Source organism: Primulina tabacum, chromosome 13, assembly GCF_025594145.1.
Source record: "Primulina tabacum isolate GXHZ01 chromosome 13, ASM2559414v2, whole genome shotgun sequence".
Lineage (NCBI taxonomy): Eukaryota > Viridiplantae > Streptophyta > Magnoliopsida > Lamiales > Gesneriaceae > Primulina > Primulina tabacum.
Genome location: NC_134562.1, coordinates 6,221,310 through 6,243,327, shown reverse-complemented (window position 1 = coordinate 6,243,327; position 22,018 = coordinate 6,221,310). Strand labels below are relative to the sequence as shown.

The 22,018-nt window shown below is 30.9% G+C and overlaps 3 protein-coding genes across 10 annotated transcripts; 1 reads left to right on the top strand and 2 right to left on the bottom strand.

Moving 5' to 3' along the window:
* Positions 1-10,556: 10,556 nt before the first annotated feature.
* On the bottom strand, positions 10,557-15,359 carry LOC142523386 (succinate dehydrogenase assembly factor 1, mitochondrial). 8 transcript variants are annotated; one of them, XM_075627169.1, is made up of 4 exons: positions 15,139-15,359; positions 13,670-13,753; positions 12,689-12,773; positions 10,557-10,999 (listed from the first exon to the last, which is right to left on the bottom strand). In XM_075627169.1, exon 4 carries the CDS (start codon positions 10,948-10,950, stop codon positions 10,666-10,668), a length of 285 nt encoding a protein of 94 aa, XP_075483284.1. In that variant the 5' UTR covers positions 10,951-10,999; positions 12,689-12,773; positions 13,670-13,753; positions 15,139-15,359; the 3' UTR covers positions 10,557-10,665. The 8 variants fall into 8 exon arrangements, with proteins under 8 accessions (XP_075483284.1, XP_075483282.1, XP_075483281.1 ...); XM_075627162.1 differs by lacking the exon at positions 15,139-15,359 and adding an exon at positions 14,548-15,132 and having other exon boundaries at positions 10,941-10,999; XM_075627167.1 differs by lacking the exon at positions 12,689-12,773 and having other exon boundaries at positions 15,139-15,357.
* A 1,847-nt stretch (positions 15,360-17,206) lies between these two features.
* LOC142521822 (uncharacterized) lies at positions 17,207-20,235 on the top strand. The gene is made up of 8 exons (XM_075624998.1): positions 17,207-17,222; positions 17,972-18,137; positions 18,478-18,655; positions 18,930-18,995; positions 19,076-19,636; positions 19,727-19,881; positions 19,957-20,089; positions 20,206-20,235. Exons 1-8 carry the CDS (start codon positions 17,207-17,209, stop codon positions 20,233-20,235), a joined length of 1,305 nt encoding a protein of 434 aa, XP_075481113.1.
* A 437-nt stretch (positions 20,236-20,672) lies between these two features.
* On the bottom strand, positions 20,673-21,882 carry LOC142521820 (uncharacterized). The gene is made up of 2 exons (XM_075624997.1): positions 21,866-21,882; positions 20,673-21,396 (listed from the first exon to the last, which is right to left on the bottom strand). The coding sequence occupies exons 1-2, from the start codon at positions 21,880-21,882 to the stop codon at positions 20,673-20,675; spliced, it is 741 nt and encodes a 246-aa protein (XP_075481112.1).
* Between the last annotated feature and the right edge of the window lie 136 nt (positions 21,883-22,018).

The window sequence follows — 22,018 nt, the reverse complement described above, 5'->3', positions numbered from 1 at the left end:
GTTCTTATTTTGATTCCAAGGTGTGTTTTATTTATGTGTTAAATACTTGTATATATATTATATAGCCTGTTAAACCGCCTAAATATATATAAATTCCTATATATATATAAGTATATCTTTTAAGATTTTGTGGTGTTCTTTGCAAAAGTATACTCTACATACAATCCTTTAAAGATTGTATGGAATCAGAAACTGGAGGAACCTCAGATCTTTAAATTCCTGTATTTAAAGTCCTCATATATATATATATATATAATATATATATATATAAAATACATAATATATGGCTGGTTAAACCGCCTACTTTATTTTTTAAGACTACCCAGTGATACTAAGGGGGGTAATTGGACACCAATTGAAATATTCATAAAAAATAATAATTCTAAGAAATTAATAAAAAAAATACAACAACAATAAATAAAGTAGGCGGTTTAACCAACCATATATTATGTATAATATATATATATATATATATATATATATATAAATGCGGAATTTAAAAGCAAGAATTTAAATACAGGAATTTAAAGATCTTTAAAGATTTTAGGTTCCTCCAGTTTCTGATTGCATACAATCTTTAAAGGATTTTATGTTGAGCATACTTTTGCAAAGAACACCAAAAAAACTTAAAAGATATATATATATATAGGAATTTATATATATTTAGGCAGTTTAACAGGCCATATAATATATAATATAATATATATACAAGTATTTAACACATAAATAAAACATACATTGGAATCAAAATAAGAACTTCAATATGAATCTTCAAAAGATTTACAATTCTTTAAGAACATAAGGCTTGAAGGATTAAAACTGTAAAGGCCCCAGATTTCGTGTTCATAATTTTGCGGAATTATTAAAATTTTTCTAAATAAATAAATAACTTGCCTCATTTATAAAATAAACATGTAAATAATTTAAACTTTTTAAAATAACAGCGGAAGTTAACATAATATTTCAAACAACAATTTAAAAATAATCCAACATATTAAAATCGTGTTTGAACGATAAAATGTGCATAAACTAAAACATGAGGTCCTCGGGTTTACTACTGCTGTCCCAAGATCGCTCACTGGTCTCCGCCCGCAGTCTCGACCTCATCAATACCTACAACAATCAAGTCTAGTGAGTCTAAAGACTCAACATGTATATATCGTGAATAACAAATAAATATATCATAAATTCGCATACAACGTAAAAATATGGTATCGTAAAGCGCATGGTGAGAATCGTATCATGAATAATTATAACTACGTGCATATCTGAAAATCATGCGTAAAAGCTTTGCTCAATAGAGCTCTGTCATAGCATATCATAATTTTCTGGTAGAGATAATGTTTCTAAGCTAGTGGCCCATAACATAACGTGAGTGCCTGATCAGACTAAACCACAGTATACTGGGCGGTAGAGATCAATCACAGCCCTTGGACTGGATGTCCGTACCCATACATAATCATAAACCGGTCGTAAGTCACCGGGTGGAGAGGTCCTCGGTTGCGCCTACCGACTTTCAAACCTATAAACATAAGGTGGCCACAAGACATATAACATATATCTCAAAAATAAACATTTTATATTTTTATGCACGTAATATAGTTATAAACTTATTTTTACCGGATGAGTTGGATCGCTCCCAGGCTCGCTGCGACTTAATTCTAATATGTGACACATGCAAATAATTTTAACTTGACAAAAACTTAACAACTAACCCAAAAACGAGACGGTTAGGAGCAATAATCTAAATTTTCAATCATGGCTTCGTACCAAATCGAACCAACATTAAACCGACGTTTAACCATGATTAAAAATACCCCAAACATACTGAAAAATATGCATAAGAACTGTAAAACATGAAAATAGGTGAATGGAATCCAAAAACATAAAACACTCTTTCGAGAGTCATTTTGGCACCTTTCACCGTAAATTCTCGTACGACCTCTAAACTCGACCAAATCACGAACGGCCAATAACATGACCTTTCGAACTCATTGAGGTACTGTCCAGTCCAAGGCCATTGGCTAAAAGCCAACCAAGAACTCAGAAAAACCTCCTGAACGGAAATAAAAGTTGCTGTCAAAATACAGCAGTAGCATTTTATGTGTTTGTGGAGTAAACTCTGAAAATAATGACCATGGGCTTGAACCATCGACCAAAGACTCTTACCAACATCCTAAGGCATGGATTGGACCATGGCTAAGGGCTAAAAGCCAACCAAAAACCAATCAAACACCTAGGACAATGAAACATGACAACCGAGAATTTAAATTCTGTGCAGTGGTGTATCTTGAATTGTTTTGTTGTCTTGTATCGTTCCAATGGCCATTTGATTGACCATGGCTCGACCTAGACATGTTGGAGTGTTGTATGAACCGTGGTTAGGGGCTACAAGCCAACCACAATCCATCTAACCACCCAACAACCGAAACTCACTCACCCAAAAATTTAGAATGTTGAAACTATGGGACGTATGCTATGTTGCTGTAAAAATCTGATGGGCCGTGAACCAAGCATGGAAAGACTGAGTTGGTCACTTCCTAGACATGATAAGGGAGAGTTATAACCATGGCTACATCCCCTAGGACAGCCAGGATTCGAACACCACCCTAAACACCCACATGACAGAATCTTGAATACAATTCTGTAGTTTATGGAAAATAGTTGCTGTCATGCCTTGTTCGAATTGTATGGACTCAAACCAATGAACCAATAACACCCTAACATACTCTAAATCATGTCTAGAAGCATCCTTGAGTGCCTGGAATCGAACAACTACCTGTAATCCACAAAAGCAACCAAACCGTGAAGTTGAACCAAAAGAGCATAGAAAAATCTGTGCAGATTTTTACTTTAGAACTTGCTGTCAATTTCGATATATTGCTTGAATCATGGTTATATAATGGTTTAAAAATATCTATAGGACTTGATTGAAGAGAAAAGAAACAATATATACATGCCTGGAATTTGTTTTGACAAAAACAAATCAACACGACGAATACGAGCGGCGGCACGAAATTGGATTTCTCTTCTTGTTCTCCTACTGTTTTGCTGCTGTTTTCACGATTATTAGCTGCTGGTTTTCTGCTATTTTCGAAGCTTATGGTTGTAGGAGATGTAGGTTATGAAGGTGAATGATATAGGAGATGTTAAAGGTGCTATAATATGCATTTAGTTTGAGAGTTACAAGGCAAGGAGTTAAATGAAATTTGAATTGCTTTTCCACCCTTAGCTGCCGATTCCTGTACACATTCTTGCTGCATTACACGATGCTTTGCTTGATAATTACTTGGGGAGAAATAAGGTGTGATATTGTGTTTGAATTACTACCAATTAGTGAATTAAAATGGGAAATGAATACCCCATGAAGTGCAATTAGGAATGGTTTGAATGGAGAGTTATCAGACATTTGAAATATTTTAAATGTTGATCATTATTACTAATTTGCATTGTATGTTTTTATTAAAACCTTGCTTTTTAATTGTTTAAGATTTTAAACCTTCATTATATATATTTTAGTGAATTAACACATTAATTTAGAATAAATTATTACATGGCATACTTAACCAAAAATTTAAGTATTAAAATGCTAGGTTCTTAATTTCTTGATTACTTAGACTTAGATTAATTTTATCCCCATTTGTTTACATATTTTATTTAAGCTTTAATTAAATATTAACCTAAAGAACTTATTTAATAACTTAGCTCAAATAAATTTAATAAATCCTAAAACATTCTTTTTCTTTAAATTAAATTATTCATTGACTTAAATTAAATTTAGGAATATTCTTCTTATTATTAATCTTATCTCTAATCTCCAAACTCTGGTCCGGCCTCGCGTATTTATCCTGAAAAGATAAAACTAAACATCTACTTTTAAAATAAATAATCATGACTTAAAATTATTAAAAATGAATTACCACTTCATATATATATTTAAAAATTTATTTTTAATTTAAATAGTAGCAATTATGCATGGCTTATACGTAATCTGATTTTCGGGACGTTACAAAAACACTATGAATGATAGTGGAGAAAGTAGGAAAAGTAAGAAAGAGAAGAGAGAGAGAGAGAAAGAATAAAAACTTGGTATAAAAAAAACTTGCATTCCCTTGGAGGACTTGTCTTCCTTTTATAGATATCTTCAAAGGTATTTTCGGAATCTTGAATAGTATTTGTCGTTGTCATGCTTGCATCATTTTGACGTCATTTTTCATTTTTTTAATACAAATTTTACAATCAAAATACAAAAATTATAAATTACAATTCAATAAAAATTACGTGTCTAAATTGTGCATTCCTTCTTCATCCAGTAAATCTTCAAGATTAATATCTTCCCCTGAGGAGTGAAAGATTTCTTCAGTCTTCTGGTCTTCTAATTCTTCCAAGAATTTATTGAACATTCTAGTATAAAAATAAAAAACTTTGGGAGCATCTGTATAGAAATCTGGAAAATGATCGACGCATGGAGATGAGCTCATTATGTAGATTTTGTAAATCTGGTTCATAAAATATAATCTGTAGTCTTCATTTCTCTTTTCGATGAATTTATGCTTGAAGGCTAATGTCTGTAATCTATGGTGTTTTATTTGTTTTCGGATTGTAGCTCTGCAAATGGTTGGATGAAAGACTTCGGGTTCTGCTTTTTGTTTTCTCCATTTATAAAAGGCCTTGACCCAAATTCTGTGAACTGCTGGTTCTAAATCTGTTCTAATCCATTCTGGGCATGCTAATCTTATTTCTAGTTTCACTTCATTATTGCCGGTATCAAAGAGATATTGAATTGCACACTTTTAAGGGCAACACTGTTGAGACTGTCTATGTCATCTTTTTCTGTAATGATGATTTCTGAAACTAATCTTAAATCTAATAAGAAATTTATACTTACTCTTTCTTCCTTATTATTTAACTGAAAGAAAAAATCTCTGAATGATGAAAAGTATATTTGAGTAGAAAGGATGTAGAATTGAAGTTGATAAGAACAATTGTCTATGTCTAAAGTTTCTTTTTGGCAATCAATTTTATGTTTGTCATATTCATTTATTCCTTTTAAAGGAATAATTTTTATGCCATTGGGTTTTAAGAAAAGAATTTCATGGATTATTTGGAATTTTTGATAGAAATTTTCTTTGGCTTTTGAGAAAATAATGTTATTTATTTGGGTAGGTAATATGCTTAATTCTGTAAGTGGTCTAAAGAAAAATCTTATTGGGCTCAGTTTTTGGCTAAAATTAAATAAACTAGGTCTGTCTAATAGACTGAGTTTGTCTATTTCAAAATCTTGAATCTTTTTAAGAAGGTCCAAGTTAATAAAGATTGCCTTAAGGGCTGCTTCTGTTTCTTGTAATTTTTCCGTCAATTCCTTAATTTTATCAGACATTAATGATTTCGAATCATTTAATCTTTTAAAATTTTTTACCATCGTCTCGCAATGGTTACAAAATTGAAAATCTGTTTTTAAATCTTTTTTAGGAATTTCATAAAAACTCTTTTTTTGGAAATTTATTTTCATTGGCTATTTGTTTATCATAACTCTTTTGGGTATTTATTTCTTTTCTGACTGGATAATCAATAAAGTAATTCGGACCAATATAACGGTTGGCTGATTCTAGAGCTTCAGGAAGGGTTTTAAAACTTTTATAAAAAGAATTTTGTTCATTTTTAATTACTTCAACCACTCGGGTCTAGTGGTTGTAGATTCATGTCACCTTCCCTTGGTAAACAACATAATATAATACGGTTTCTGAATCGACTTCATGTGCTGACTGGGAAGAAAGATTTATTTGACTGAAATAATAGGCCAAAGCATTTAAGACTATGACTTTTTGATTGGAATCGTTTGGTTGGACGTTCCATATTGAATTTAATAAGGATTTTTGGGATTTTTCCAGATGAAAAAGGTCTTGAAGTTTTGAAACATTTTTCTGAGTTTTGTGGATAAACAGGGAGATTGATATCTCCAAAATAAATTAATTCTGTGGGGGATTTCTGTTGAGAATAATTAACTTTGCTTGATGATGCCATTTTCTTGCATGGATCAAATAAATTTGTTAGAATTCTTTCATAATTCCTTTTATATCCATAAGTTTCTATTCTTTGTAGAGAAATATCATTTTTAAGTTTTTCTAGATGAAATTGTTTTTCCTTGAATTAGTACATTAATACTATTTTCGTATATAGAATATGCTTTTATTAAATTAAAATTTCTTGTACGGGGTTTTTCTAAGAATTCAAATTCTAATTTCTTGTTATTAAATTTAAAAGAAATAGAATTATTATTTACTTTATATGGAGTAATTAATCCTACAAAAGGTGTTCCTAGAATTACAATATGTTGTATATCATTAACTAGAACAAATGTAGTTTTAATAAAAACTCCATTGTTTAATATTGATGCTTCTGTTTTTGAATTAATATTTAATTTAGAATTGTTAACAGCCGAAAGTTTTTCATTAGTTTTTTTTGAAAATTTTTAGGTATTATCCCTGATTTTATACAATTTAAATTAGCACCAGTATCAAAAAGCGCTATTGTATTAATTTTAAAATTTTCTGAAAATACCAGATTTATTTTTAGTATATATTTTCTAGGGGTTATTTCTCTTAATACAAAAAGAAAGTCTTCTGGAATTTTCTCAAGGTTTTGAATGTTTTTAATTTCATTATCTTCAGATTCTTCGGAATTTTCAATTATCTAATATTCTTTTGATTATTTCAGAATCTTGTTTTTGTTTTTCTTTTAGTTCTAGTTTTATTTTTTTAATATCTTTTTGTAAATCTTGGATAGTTATCTCTTTACTTTTTATTTTATTTCTTTTTTCTAAAATATTGGTTAGGTCGTAAGTATTTTTAGAAGTATTTGGCAAAGTAATATATTTTATTTCTGTTTTTTTTTTCTTTATTTTCTTTGAGGGCATCCGCATTCGTTACTGTTATAACACCCATCAACTCAGAAAAAATCGTAAGGTCCACATGTCATATACACATTATATTAACACATCTATACTATCACATTCATTTTAACATTAACATTCATTATTTGTAGTTCTCGCTGTCCACTCATTCATCTCATTCTTATTTTACATTACATAAATTCAATTTCAAATTATTTACAAAATTTAAATTATTATTATTTTATATAAATAATAATATGTTTTTATTAATATTTTTAAAATTAAATAATCTTTATTTGAAAAAGTAATAATAAAATAATATATAAAAAATAATAATAAAATAATCTTTACTTGGCTCACCTCATTCACTCTCTTTAAAAAAGTAATAATAAAATAATATATATATAAAAAAAGGTAATGTGGGCGTTCAAACATTTGAACTCCCACATTAAAATGCACAAGTGGGTGGGTGGGTACCCACATTGGTATTAACAGCATGAACACCAATGTGAGTGCCCTGATAGATTTTAAAATTTTATCAAGATATATTTTTTGAATATTGGGGTCATTTATGTTTTTTAGAATATCAAGAAGGAATTGTTGATATTTTGAAAACATATTAATTTATTTTTCAGATTCGTTACTAGATGTAATTAATTCATCTATTTGTAAAGATTCATTTTCATCTTTGGATTTAGAAGAAAATTTTTCAAATTCTGAATCACAAGACTCGGGAGAATCAATTAAAAGGTTAGAAATTTTATTTAATATTTCTTCATTTAATTGTTTATTCAATCTACAATAATTTGCAGTATTTCCATTTTTATGACATTTATAACATTCAATATCTTTAAAGGATTTTTTAGGATATTGTTTGAAATTTTTAAATTTCTTACAAGGATTCTTATAAAATTCTTTTTTTGATTTAGAATTTTTCTTATTGTATTTAAAATTTTTTCTATATGGTTTTTCATAGGATTCACTATAGTTTCCTAGGCATTTAGAAGGAGAAGGTTTATTAGGATTTATATCGAATTGTTGACAGAAAGTTCCTAATTCTTGTTTTGTTCTTTTCATTTTCCATTTTAATTTTTTTTGTAATTTTAGATCTTGACATATTCTTAAACATTCTTGTTGAGCTAGACTAATTAATTGACCATAAGTAAAATCATTATAAGGAATTATTTGTTTTCCACACGAATCCCTAATTTTATTTCTAATCTTTTCTCCTAAAAGAGTTGGTAATCCTGATAGGAATTTTTCTTTCCAAAATGGTTGATTAGAGTCTTCTCTAAGCATGACTCTGGTTAGAAAATATTTTTATACCATTGAAAATCACTTAATTTTTTACATTTAAGATTTGATAATAATTCAGCATTTTTATATTTTAAATGTGAAGGATCACCTATAAAGTGTAAAGAAATTGTTAGGATTAAAGTAGCTACAACATCTTGTTGGGGATTTTCATCTTCATCTAAAATTGGTATCCCATCTTCATCAGTTTTTATAGAATTTAAAATATCTTCTTGTTGTTGATTTGTAAAATAATAGTCCCACCAACCCTTAATTTGGCCAGAAAAACCAGCTATAAAGAGTTCGGCTATGGTCATATCTTGTGTATTTGTTTGAGTTTTATAGGCATTTGCTGCCATAGTCATTTGTTGTAAAATACCAAGAATATTATATTCAGTCATTCCATCTATGTTCCAATCAGAAACGGAAGAAGCATTAAAACGAGATTGTGTTATGTGTTTTATTATTCCTAAATCTGGAGCAGGAATAATTTGTAATGTTTGTGAAGATTGATTCCAATCTATTTTATTGATTTTATTTGTAGGATTTTGGAATTGTTCTAAAGCTTCACTAATATCTGAATCATGATTTAAGGTATTTATTCTAAGATTAGAGGTTTGTGTTTCAGGAGCAGTTTGATCTATAGGTTGATTTGAACTACTGGCTGATGTTGCCATTTTACTTAATTTATCTTGTATTATTTTTATAAATTCAAAATTATTCTCTTTGATATTTTTAACGGGAAATTGGCCTTCAGTCCCCAGCAGTCGATTTTTTTTGTGTTCAGTCCTTATGTACTTTTTTAGTACCACATTTCCACATGAAGTGTACCACATTTTGTATGACATAGTACCACAATTTTGTGGGTAGAGAGTGAACCCAAAGAAATGTTTTGATTGGGGATTTTTCACCAACTTCCCTTATTTTTAACACTATTTTCAGTTATTTGATATGGTTTAAAAATTGGGTATATCTAAAGTAGAATATCTAGGTTGGGTTTTATAAGGATAATTTATTTGTGATATTCTTAATAGATCTATTGTATCTGAAGTAGAAGAATCATCAGATCTATTATTATGACTACTTGTTCTGTAAAAAAAAGTTTAACTCTTCCATCTAAATATTGAGTTATTTCTTTTAATTGAGTGTTGGGTTCTTCTTGATCTATAAGTTCTGGTTTGACAATACCTTCTAAAATCCATTCTTTTGGAAGTGTTATATCTTTCCATCGAATAGGTTTAGGAATTACTGTATTAGATTTTCTTAAATCTGTTTGTAATAAAAGAGTTTTTCCTTTTTTACTATGAAATTTTACTTTTGCAGCAAAACCAGAAATCATGGCTTTATAATGTATTTTAAAGATTAAGGCTACTGGAATTGAACCTTGAAGCATATTATAATTATGAGTTTTTATTTGTAGGATTAAAGATTTTAAAATATTTTTATCGTTTAGGGAGACTGAAAATTTGGATAACAATCAAAAGAAATTAGTCCCTACACAAACTAAATTCAACAGAACTCAACAAGGAGTCTTCAAAGTTTGTGAATCTAGCATCTCTTAAAATAGCAAGGATAGAGGTATTTAATCCTTCTTTTGTTAAAGGTTTTATTCCAATTTGGACTAATCCAATACGAAGGTATTTATAATTCTTATCTCTATGTTTTTGTAAAGAATTTTGGGAAAATAAATTTATTGTTTCAAAAGTTTTAGTAAGTTGGACATCTTTTTCTTTTGTTTCAATTGTAAAATAAGTTATGAAGAATTGATATTTTGAAGTTTTATACATTTGATCTTTATTTATTTTAAGAATTTCCCAGTTATCAATTGATTTATCAAAATCTTTTATGACTATTTCTTCGGTATTTTATCCTTCTATTATCATAAGAAGTTGAAGTAATAGAGTTAAGAGAAGTAGATCTACAAAAAATTGAATTCATTTTATTAAAATTTGTGTTTTAATTTTTTAATTTCTCTCTACAATCCCAAGCAATTCTATGGTTTTCCAGCCTTTGTTTTAGGGCTTACTACCCAGACCTTCTTAGGCAAAAACACTCAAGAGAAACCAAAATTCTTAAACTCAAATTATAATATCGTAAAAACAATTCTTATATCTCTACCCCGGGCTCTGATACCAAAGACTAGAGATATAAGAATTGTCTTTACGATATTATAATATGTATATGTGTGTGTGTGTGTCTATATATATATATATATATATATTTTGTAGATTCACAATTCAACTTTTAAAACAATTAGTCAGAAGTACTCACTGCTCCCCAAATATTCTTCTTTCGATTAAGGGAATATATATGACTAAATAACATTGATTGCATAAATTGTGACAGGCAGCAACATCTAAAGCACTGTACATAAAATTTGAAAGAACTTTTCATAAATAACCTGCAATATGACTTGGAGTGTACAACAAAATTCTTAGGCATTAAAAATGAATGGTTGATGGTGATTTCAGTTAAATCTTTTAGACTTGAGGAACCTCAACATTTAAGGATGACAGTCCAACTGTATCAGGGCTATTCAACTGATCTAGTTGTTTCTTGCCTCGACGAAGCAAGTACTCAATATAAAGAAAATTCTTGCGATCAATTTGAGAGGAATTGTAGCGAAACTCAGCTGAAACTATTGACTCGATTTTGCTTCTTACTTCGGGAGATTTGGTGCGTGCTGCACGCAAGAATCCTCGATATAACGCAAGCACTTGCTTCTGCATCCCTGAAAGCCTTGGCCCGCTGGAACCTCCTCCCATTGCGATACCCAGCCAACTTTATCTTTACCTAGCTAAAGATCGGAACTACCTGCATTGTATGTGCTTGAGGCATTAGAGTTTATGAATTTTCAAGCTACTAATGAAATTAACTTGCAACCAGACCGAGAAATCATAAAAAAAACTTAATATGCCTTCGTATTCAATTTATGCAATGTTAGGATAATAAAGATTAGATGTTCTACATTCCATTTTGAGAATAATTTGAAGGGAACAAATTTTAATAACCAACAAATTTATACCATAATTTCAAAGAAGGCTTGAACAAGTTTAAATGCATTCAAAATTTCAACTAATCAGTAATTGGTAGGTCTGACAACCTTCGGAATGTTGAGTTATCAATTATCCCTCGTTTTTTTTACCTCTTGACCCTCTTTTCTGAAACAACAGGCTTAATACTATTTCAGAAAGGTGCTGAATAAGTATTCTTCACGAGAAGTGTGATGATTTATCTTCATAAAGGGAGTAGTTTGGATGACTAACTGCAAATTACCTTGTTACCCCTTAACCCAAACTAAAAAACAGAAGACTAGACTATGTACCATCATTTCTCCCCAATATACTAATCATGCTTTCACAAAAGCTAACATCTCCAGTTTGTATTGGCTACGAAATGCAAACAATAGTCAGTTCCAAATTTTGCAACTAACATGAAAGTCAAGGTTGCACAGAAAATCAGTCTCTCCACAGGCAGAAGGTAGTTAAAAATAAAATTAAATATTTCCCAAAAATTGGTACGATAGAATTAAAAAAGAAATAAATGATCTAAACATAAAGGTTGAAATTGTATGGGAAAGAATGATCTCAAATGTCTGGGTCTGCACAAATATGCTATAGATGTTTGAATGTTGTATTTATTGGAGCTTCGGCACATGCAGTTGCTTTCCACAAATTTGGATCAAGAGGATGACAGATTGATTTTGGTTCTCAACAGAAGAATAAATAGATTGAAATATGAAAACTAGATAAAAATGGTTAAAATATTAGCCAAAAAAAGGGGGGGGAAATCCAACGGAGACATTGTTTTTAAAGATAATCTCTAAGGTAATAATTTCATTTCATACTTTATACAAGTTCTTGTCCCAAAACATTAACATAGACCAAACAGTTTTATAATTATCTTAATATTTATCCAACCAAATCAGATTATTTATCACTTCATAATCTGTCACTCTATAATCTCAGCAATTCAACCAAGCACAATCTTGAGTTATAAATCCATATACTTTTAACTTGAAAATGACATTAAAACGTTACAAATTCTCTAATGACCATGAAGGACAAAAATTTCCAAGGACTGCACCACATGATGGCTTCATTCAGTGGTCCAAGAAGACCAAATTAAATGCTTGTTATAATAAAAATCTTCATATATTAGAAGATAGCCAACTAAATATATATGATACCAGATAAACAATTTAACCAACTAATTGACCACCTGTTCATTTTCCCCCTTCTTTAACGAAATTCACCAATATATGTCGACATAATAACAATGAGACTTCGTCATACAAAGAATAGCACATTTTAATTTCTCAACAGCATGAATATTATGTCAAAAACACCATAAATCATGAATGAAAGTGTGAACATCATGTCAACTGTTATGGACCCAGCAATCTTAGGCCCAAACAAAGGAGATAAGCCCATAATTAAAATTGTGTACACCCGAAGGAATAAAAGGCGTGAGAGGCGTGGAGACTGTCATTCAGTTATTTACCTTTTGAGTGATGTTTACTAGCTAATGCTAGGGAGAGGTGTCATGTACTTAAGGAAATCTCTGGGATAATCTTCTTGTTATCTGCCTAAATATCAATATACAAAAATCTTATTTTCGTTCTATTGTTGCTTGATTAATTCTGCATTTCGATTCTGATACATAAACTCCAGGACAATAACACCAACAGAAACATAATACAAGCGCAACATACATAAAAGTGGACGGTCTGAATTGTAACAAAATGAGAAAATTGATTGAAATCTAGCAGTCGAGAAGTGATTGATGGGCATATATTGCAAAAGGGAGATAATTTCAAACTCTTAAATACAATTTTTGAAGACTAACTGAGTTTTCGTCTTTTGGAGAGTATGCCAAGTTTATTATTCCATCATATGGGTTATTTCTGGTATGCTTTCTCTACTTTTGGCTAATCAAGTGGTGTTTTATTATTTAGTGCTGTGAGATTTTGCACTTCTATACCCATGCATTATTCCTTCTTATTTCCACTATTTCTCAAATATTGGATTCCAGTTGATGAAAAGAGAACAAATCCTTGAAATTCGTCCAAATTGCAACCCAATGCCACAATCCTTATAGAACTCTTTATTGGAATACTTATGAAATCATATCTAAATCATAATTATTCCATCTTTTTCATAGATGAATTGTTTGGTAATATTTATAGGGTATCAACATTGAGAAAGCAGAAAACACAATCTATCCATCCATTCTACAAAAAGTTGGTAACAAGTGCAGCTAAGTGATTGGTAACAAAAACTCCTGAGTGTATATGTAGAAATGTACGCACAATGTCAAGAGGCAATACTGTGTAAAGCTTGGCAAAAAACCTCCCACATTGAAAGACACACACAATTCCAAAATAATAACAGTACAGAAAATGTGCAGTAAACAGAAAAAATGGCAAAGAAAATAAAAAATCGGGGAAATTTCAATTCACCAGACACTATTTAGCTGAAGCACCTGAGGCTTTCCACGTTGAGCAGAAGCGACCAATGTTCAAGCAATGATGGCATTGATACAACCACTGGACCGAGAAAAAGAATCCTGCAAAAATTCCAAATAGTACAACAAATTAAAACTTGGATTCAATTCACCGTCACCTTGGGAGAATTTCAAAGGAAAGAAAATGATGTATGTAAAAAGGAATTTCGACAAACAGATTGTGATCAACAAACGATTCATTGACATATTTTTTTTTTAATTTTTTTCATGAAATTACTTTCATTAAATAAGGTAAAAGATAGTACATGTACAGCTACACTGGGCATTGATTAATATTTCTAAATCCTAAGTTGTCTGTTTATAAAAAAATTGTCATTGATTAATAGCCAATGTATACAACCCCCAATTTATGTAGTATGCACAAGTATATGTTCAAGTTAAAACTATCTAAAAATCCTTCATGAAAAAAAAAACATTTAGCCTTTCAAACGTGATTTGATCAGTACCTTGAACTTGTTTTTAAACACAAAATTACAACATTTAAAATATAGCATACATACATATAAGATTTAAAGTCTCATCGTTCAAGTAATATAAATTCAAACCAAAGAAACAATATTATAAAGCAATAAAAAACGTGTTAGTTTCCTTATTAAAAAATATTAACAATAAAATAAACTGTTTTTTAAAATCATCACAAAAATCACTTTTAAAACTTGATGTTCGAATAGCTACGATCTAAGTAACTGACTCAGCTATATAGAATTGAGTTTCAAACATATATTGATCTTTTAGGATTGCAAAATAACTAAAAATCTAAGCTCAATGTCATCATAAGTGAATTTTAGTCTGTTCATTCCAGGAGTAAATAACTCAAGTTTCCTAGTCTCATTCACCATACGATTGTCTTTAAATAGATTGACATATGGCACGCGTGGAGGCTTTGGGCAGCTTGAACACGAGGTGGCTCTCCAAGTGTTGTTTGATTTTCAGTAGCAATCTCCTTGTTAACACTGTTTAAAACCACATTTGTAACATCAGAGTTAATTCCGTCCATATGTCCAGATTTGTTGCTCACTGTAAGTCCATTACATGATTCTGTCAAACCTACAGTAGCAATATCCAGGACCCCTTTGCTCTTCCCTTGAGTCAAGAACTCATTATTTGATACCACATTATTGCCAACAGTAGCCGCAGCAGTGGTTGGAGCAAGAGCACGAGTTTTCAATTTAGTCATGTTGCTTTCTCAGAGACACTCTATCAAACACCTTCCGCGCAGAAATTTTGTGTAGCAGCGAGCAAACTCAAAGTAGCAGTAGCCCAGTATTACGAATCAATTCAGATAGCAAACACCAACAGGGGAGATCAACTCAACATCATTAGGAACCAAAGAACCAACAATACCAGTAATCCAACTCTTATCAACTTTCGAAGTGTACACAGCACATTCACAGGGAAAAACAGCAAGGAGGAGACAAGCGAAGTACCTGATAGCAGCAGTTAATCCGGGAAATCCCAGCTTTACTAGCAAACTCTAGATCAGTAAAAGAGTGCGTAAGACGAGGGGCGTTGAAATTAGAAAAAGAACAGCAGCACTCAACAGGGAGGAGAACCCCAACCACAACAGTAGCAGTAGCTTAAGAAATCCAGGCAGTGAACCCTCACAAATCACAGTAATCAGTGGCAAAAAATTACAAACCTACCAGTACTATATTAGTAGCCGTGGTAAACATCTAAATATGTGAATCTTAATTCTCGTAATGATGTTATCAATGTTCGGTTGAATGTTCTCAAATGTTCGGTTGGATGTCCTCAACGTTCGGAGCAGACATACTATGAAATGGTCTCACGAATCAATCCTATCGATATTTACAATAAAAAATAATATTTTTAGCATGAAAAGTAATATTTTTTCATGAATGACCCAAATAAGATATTCGACCCACAAAATTGATTTGTGAGATCGTCTCACAAGAGTTTTTGTGTTATTTTTGTTCAAGTTCCACTGTTGAAACCAATTTCTTGTCTGGTGGGCCCATTTGATTAATTTTTTTTGGTAAAAAATAATAATGGTATTTTGTATAAACGATTATGATATGGTGTCAATCAAATGTGTACATCTTTGTATTCGTTGTATTTTTAAAATAAAACCAAAATTTCTTATTTACATTCACATCTGAGTTGATACTATTATGTGGTATAATAATTCATCAATTCAACGTATTATGGTCTCAACAGTAGATACAAAAAAATAACTGCCGATGAAGTGATAGAATTGTTAAAATACACTACTTCTTTGAATAAATAAAGAGATATTTTTTTAAATAGCCTCCATCAAATTACTATAATCAATTTTAGCTTTCAATTAAGTTACTTTATCAAAATATATGTATTTCATTTTTTTTTTGTCCACCTAATTTTTTTACACAAATAATGATTAATTTTTTGTTTATAATAAGGGAAATTTGGGAAAAAAATCCCTAGACACAAACTTTATTTGGTGTTTAGTCCCCCATTCACTAAAATTTTCCATGCACAACCTGAGAGCTGGGGAAAATTTTTGTAAACTCCTTCACCAATTTTTTTATTCATTTTTCTCTTATTATATTAGTTTTTCTTATCCCAAATCTCTCTCCCAAAATTCTCTCCCGTCGGCCAAAGAATCCCTAAACTTCCACCACCTCCTTCAAAACTACATCCCACACAAAACCCATGGTTTAAACAACAAAGATTTCAAATGGGTTACATAAGTTAGAAAAAATGAAGACAACCAAGTGACATCGGCTGCCCATTTTTTAGAGAATCACATAAGCAAAAATTTTTTGGAGAATCATGAAAGCAAAACAAGTGAGTTTCTTCTTCTTTTTTGTTCGCTCGATTTTTCCATTAATTTGATATTTGTTACCACATTTGTTATTGATTTATGTTACTGTGATGATTTCGCAAAACAAGTGAGTTTCTTCATTTTTTTGTTTGCTCGATTTTTCCACTAATTTGATATTTGGTAGAACATTTGTTATTGATTTATGTTACTGTCACGATTTCGAGAGTAAATCCCTAGCCACCAAAACTCACTACGTCGACACCCCACGGTGAAGGCAACTGGAAGCCCAAAAATTTTTTGGCTAAAAAATACACATATCTTTCTGTACGCATTTGACTAAAAGAAAAGTGTCAGAACCATATGAATTCGTTTTTCTAAATTTTTCATAGTATTTTTGACCCAAAAAAATTGTCCACTTTTGTTTGAAGAAATAACTTATTTGTAAAAATATGTTTGTTTTATTATCTCTTCGATAGATGTTTATGTACTACTTTTGGTTTTGCATTTTTATCTTTCATAACTTTGCTAGTACTTGTCATTTTTAGCGAAGATATAATCATGAATTGATAGGTGCGCTTGTTTCTATGCTCTGTAAAGTTGAAATTTTAAGAAAATTGTGGATTTTGATGTGCTTCCCATTTTTCTGTAATTTTATGACAGTGTTGTTGTGAGAAATAGATTGGAGCAAGATTTAGCATATGCTCGTTTATTTATTTATTTGGACTATTATGATGAATAAGTTTAAAGGTGAGTATCCCTGTTGAAGGAGGTTCAAACTATCATAAATTTTTGTTCCATTAATCAATATTATTTAGATGTTGAGATTGCCAATTATTTTTAGAATGGATTAGCTAATTGAAGAGAAGCATAGGTGGGAAAAGTAATTATTTTTTATGTTTCAACTGATGTTGGTTGTGGCATGATGATAGAATGGTTAGCAGGATCGACCTATTGGCAATTTGCATGTTAAATTTGTATAATGTTTCTATTTTATTATAATTTAATTTTTCTTCTTATGTGTTTCGTTTTTTTGGGTCTATTAATAATTTTCGTGCGTATGGTTGAGATTGATCGCAATTGTTAAATAAATTATGATTTATGTGGAGGCAGCATTTGCTGATATTTTGTGGTATTCTTGCACGATAAATTGTTAAAGTCATTGGAGTTCATGAATTTTTTAATTTCAATTTGTTTTTAAAGTTTGAAATTAGTTGTAGTTGTTTTATGAACTTATTGTTTATGATGAAATGATAGGTCGTACAATCATCCCTTCGATCAGTCATGTACAAGCATTTGTATGCTTTTTTATTCTTTGTGACAACAAGCAAGTGTTTGTTGTCAATTTTAATATGTTTGCATTGTTTTGTTTGTCTTTATTTTGTTATGTTATTAATTTTGATGGTACGTGTTGTTTGCAATAATTTTAGAAGTTTACGTTTTTTTTTTTAATTTGTTATATTAATATATTAAATTTTGTTTTGTTTTGTTTTGTGCAGAAATTGTTAAAAAAAATGTCGATGATAATGAGGCTCATATGCAAAGCGGAAAAGATGCAATGTCACGATGTTCTTCTACTTGTTTTAGAAAAATAATGAACAAGCTTGAACCAAAACTCAATGAGAGGCAACAAGCAAGGATCATTAGTACTCCTTTTGGTAAATGGTTGAAGATGTCTAAACTCTCCATCTACATTACCAGAGTTGATATGATATTAAAGAGCTTCAACAGTGACTCCTCATCTTTTGTCTTTGGGAAGGGCATTGTCGTTTCTTTCACATCATTCGAGTTTTCTATCGTCCTTGGTCTACCTCATGGGGGCCAACCTCTAAACCAATATCTCAGAACAAAGTCAAATTTTTATCACGTTATTTTGCAGGGAAGCTTAGCAAAGCCTTGAGGAAGACGATTTCTGAAAATATCTTATTATTAGCTGAATCATATGATGAATCGCAATTGGATGATTTTGTTAGAATGTTTATTTTGTTTGCGTTGATTTTCTTAGTATTTCTGCTAAGTACCTATTTGACACCCACATTGATGATTTGCCGAAATTTTTTGGATATTCATGGGGAGATGCTGCCCATAGATTTTTATGCGATAAAATTTCTGCTCATATTGGGAATTTAGAAGGGGCAATAGGAAGGAAAACATACTTGGATGGTTGTGTTGTCGGGATGATGGTGAGTTTTTATAATTTTTTCTAACTAATATTATATTATAACATTTGTATCTTTATTTATGTAGGCTTGGGTGTACGAAAATATTCCTTCCTTAGGAGTTATATTCGGATATCCACGTACATATACACGTTTGTTTAAGTGGGATGAAAGCAAGATCCCGATAAAATTTGAAGACGCGGAGACTTTGCTAAAAAGAATTACTCATACGAAGATATTTTGTTTTAAGAATATTTTTTAATATAGCAAATGTGACAATTTTTTATATTTCTAAAAGGTGTTTGAAATCATTCCATTTGGTAAGGAATTGGAGTTATTTGGTCATAGACGGAGAAATGTAAATGTAAACAAATAAATTCGCCAAAATTTATTTTATGATTTATTGATAATTGGTGTTGATTTTTTTTAATGTTAAATTTTCAGGTGTCATCTAAAATTAAGGATGAGGAAACAACATGCAAAATTAGGAGATTGGAAAAACTTGTGGAAGACCAATTCCATGATATTCAAATACTGAGACAAATGTGTTGTGAAAGTAATGAAAATACGACAAAGGATGGTGGTGATGGTCGGGTAGATGTTAAAGTTGATGAGGGAAAACATGTTGATAAGAATGTTTCTTTTGAAGATTTTGACACAGATTTAGGTGGATACAATGAAGTACATCATGTTGATGTTGTGACAGATTTGATTAAATGCGATGATGTTGGTTTCACTAAGTTAGATATGGAATTAAATAAGGTTCGCATGGAGGATTCTTCGAGAGAGGTAGCAGATGAAAGAGATGATGGTAATGGTGTCATTAGTTCACAAGAGGGCAAGGTCAACAATGTTATATATTCAATTGTGAAGAATGTAACGACAAGAACTGATCGTGTGAAAAAGAGAAAACCAAATATGTTCGTCACTCCCCCAAGTTCCACCCCAAGACGCAAAACAAAGTCCGATGTAGAATGCAAAGAGTATCGTGTAATTAGTGATGAGGTATCGTGCATTTTAATTGTTTTGATTTTTGTTATTTTTTTTAATGATGTCATTTATTTAATTTTTTGATAAATTTTTATTGTTCCATAGGGAGAGACAAGCGTAGAAGACGAGAAGGTATCCGCAGATAAAGATGAGTCAAAACTTAAAAATTTCAGAGGTAGACAAGATTTTTGTGGTTGCGAAGAAGTCTCGGACAAAGAGCGCAACATCATAATAAAGTATCTTACATGGGAAAAACTAAGGTACACCTCTTGCAATTTTTAAATTTATTTCATGTTTATATTTTATTGGATTTAACCATATTCTTGTTCTTGTAGTGGAACTGTGTGGGAAGGAGAAAGATTCAAAATTTGTGGCATTGAATTTTGTGATTTGTTGTTTGGGGATGCGTTGAAAGACAATATCATAAATTGTTATATGAAAATTGTGAGTGGGTATAGTCGAAAAATGGTTCTGAAATATTTTTCATGGATACGACAGTCCATGTTTGTATTTTTAAAAAATTTGAATGATTAGTCTGTATATATGAAATATAAATATGACAATATGTTATTTTTCATGCTTAGGATGAGGTATTGGGTGCATTACAGAGGTAGAACAAAAAGCGAAAGTTGAAAGATGATGGTTACCATGATTTTTTTTTTTAACATTTGACACATGATTCAAGAGGAAAATTAGAACAACTAAATAAGAAGTTGATTGTTCGTTGTAGATTTTTGTTGTTTCCAATTCACGCCAAATATCATTGGTTCTTGCTTGTTTACAATACTGAAAAAAGAGAGTTTGAATTTAGAAACTCGATATACACAGCCATGTCACTTGGAACCGCAAGAGCTTATCAGGGGCGGTCCTAAGAAAAAAGAGGCCTTGGGCGAAACTTATAATATGGTCCTCTTGTATTGATTCGAAATTCAAATGCATATTAAAAAAATTGAATAGCAAAATCAAAGTAAACCAAAATGTGTAAATAAGAAAACTACACATAGAAAAATGTTTACATAATTTCTCAAAATAATTTATTCAACAATCAATATTATTTAAAACGCACTCTTCTTGCGTTTTTTGAAGCAAAGTCATCAATTATGTCGTCGTATGAGATATCCTCCAGTATGTCTTTTTTGATGCAGAAGATCGCCAAACTATTCAATCTCTCTTGACTCATTGTGGTTCTCAAATAAGATTTCAATAATTTTAACTTGGAAAAGCTTCTCTCAGCTGATGCTACAGTTACAGGAATAGTCAATAAAATTTGATACGCAACCACAACTGTAGGAAAAACATCCATTTTCAATGCAAACTCCAAAATTTTAATGACTGTCCAAGATTTATTTGTGTCGTAAGCTTCAAGAGGTAGCATCTCTTGCAACATTTGTAATTCTAAAAGCAGATCATGAGCATCAATATCAGACGCATCATCCTTTTTCAAAGCAGATTCAAGATTCACACAACATTTTCTCAAATAATCTTCATCCAATGCCATTAACTGTTTTCCATCCAACAGAAATCCAAACATCTCTTCAAAATTATTCAATTGCTCAAATCTACTTCTCAACTCCAAAAGAGCAATATCGACCACAACAAGAAAATAATCAGTCCTAAAGCATTCCTCAGCTGTTTGTGGTTCTCTTTCAGTATTAGCAACCTCATCAAACTGTCTCTTTCTAGAAGCTTGTCGTCGCTCAGGAAATACAGGGTCGACTCTAATATTGGAAGCAATTTCTTTAGCAGAATTTATGGCAGCTGCAAATCCTTCTTCCCTGTAATTCTCAAAAAAAGAAACAAGCCCTTTCAATTGGGTTTTGAAAATTCATACCTCTAATCTTCGACGATAAAAAATTTACTAAGGGATGACGAGGAGTAACGATGAGTACTGAAACAAAATTGAGATGATAGAAGACAATTGGAATGGAGGTTAGAGATTGGTCAGATCGTATAGCTTCATCCGCCGAAATCGAAAATTGAGTCTTACGATTTGAGTATTGAAAATGCTGCTGTTATAATTTTTTTATCATATTTAGGTCTTATTATATATATAATATAATTAAAGTAATTATTTGGGTCTCAATACTATTATATATATATATATTAAAAAAATTTGGGGCCCCCATCAAAATGGGGCCCTGGGCATGGGCCCAGTTTGCCCTTGGAAAGGGCCGGCCCTGGAGCTTATGTAAGTTAATATTTAAATGCATATTTAATCACAAGAATGTTGTTGTTCATATTAACTGGGTGTTCTTTATCATTTTTTTAGGCTAAGTTCTTAGTTGGGTATATGAGGATTATGTTCAATTACAAAACGAAAGAGTATGTGAACCAAGTTTTCTGCCGACAACAAGGTGTTGATAAGAATTGCGGTGTTTACTTATGTTTGTGGGCGGA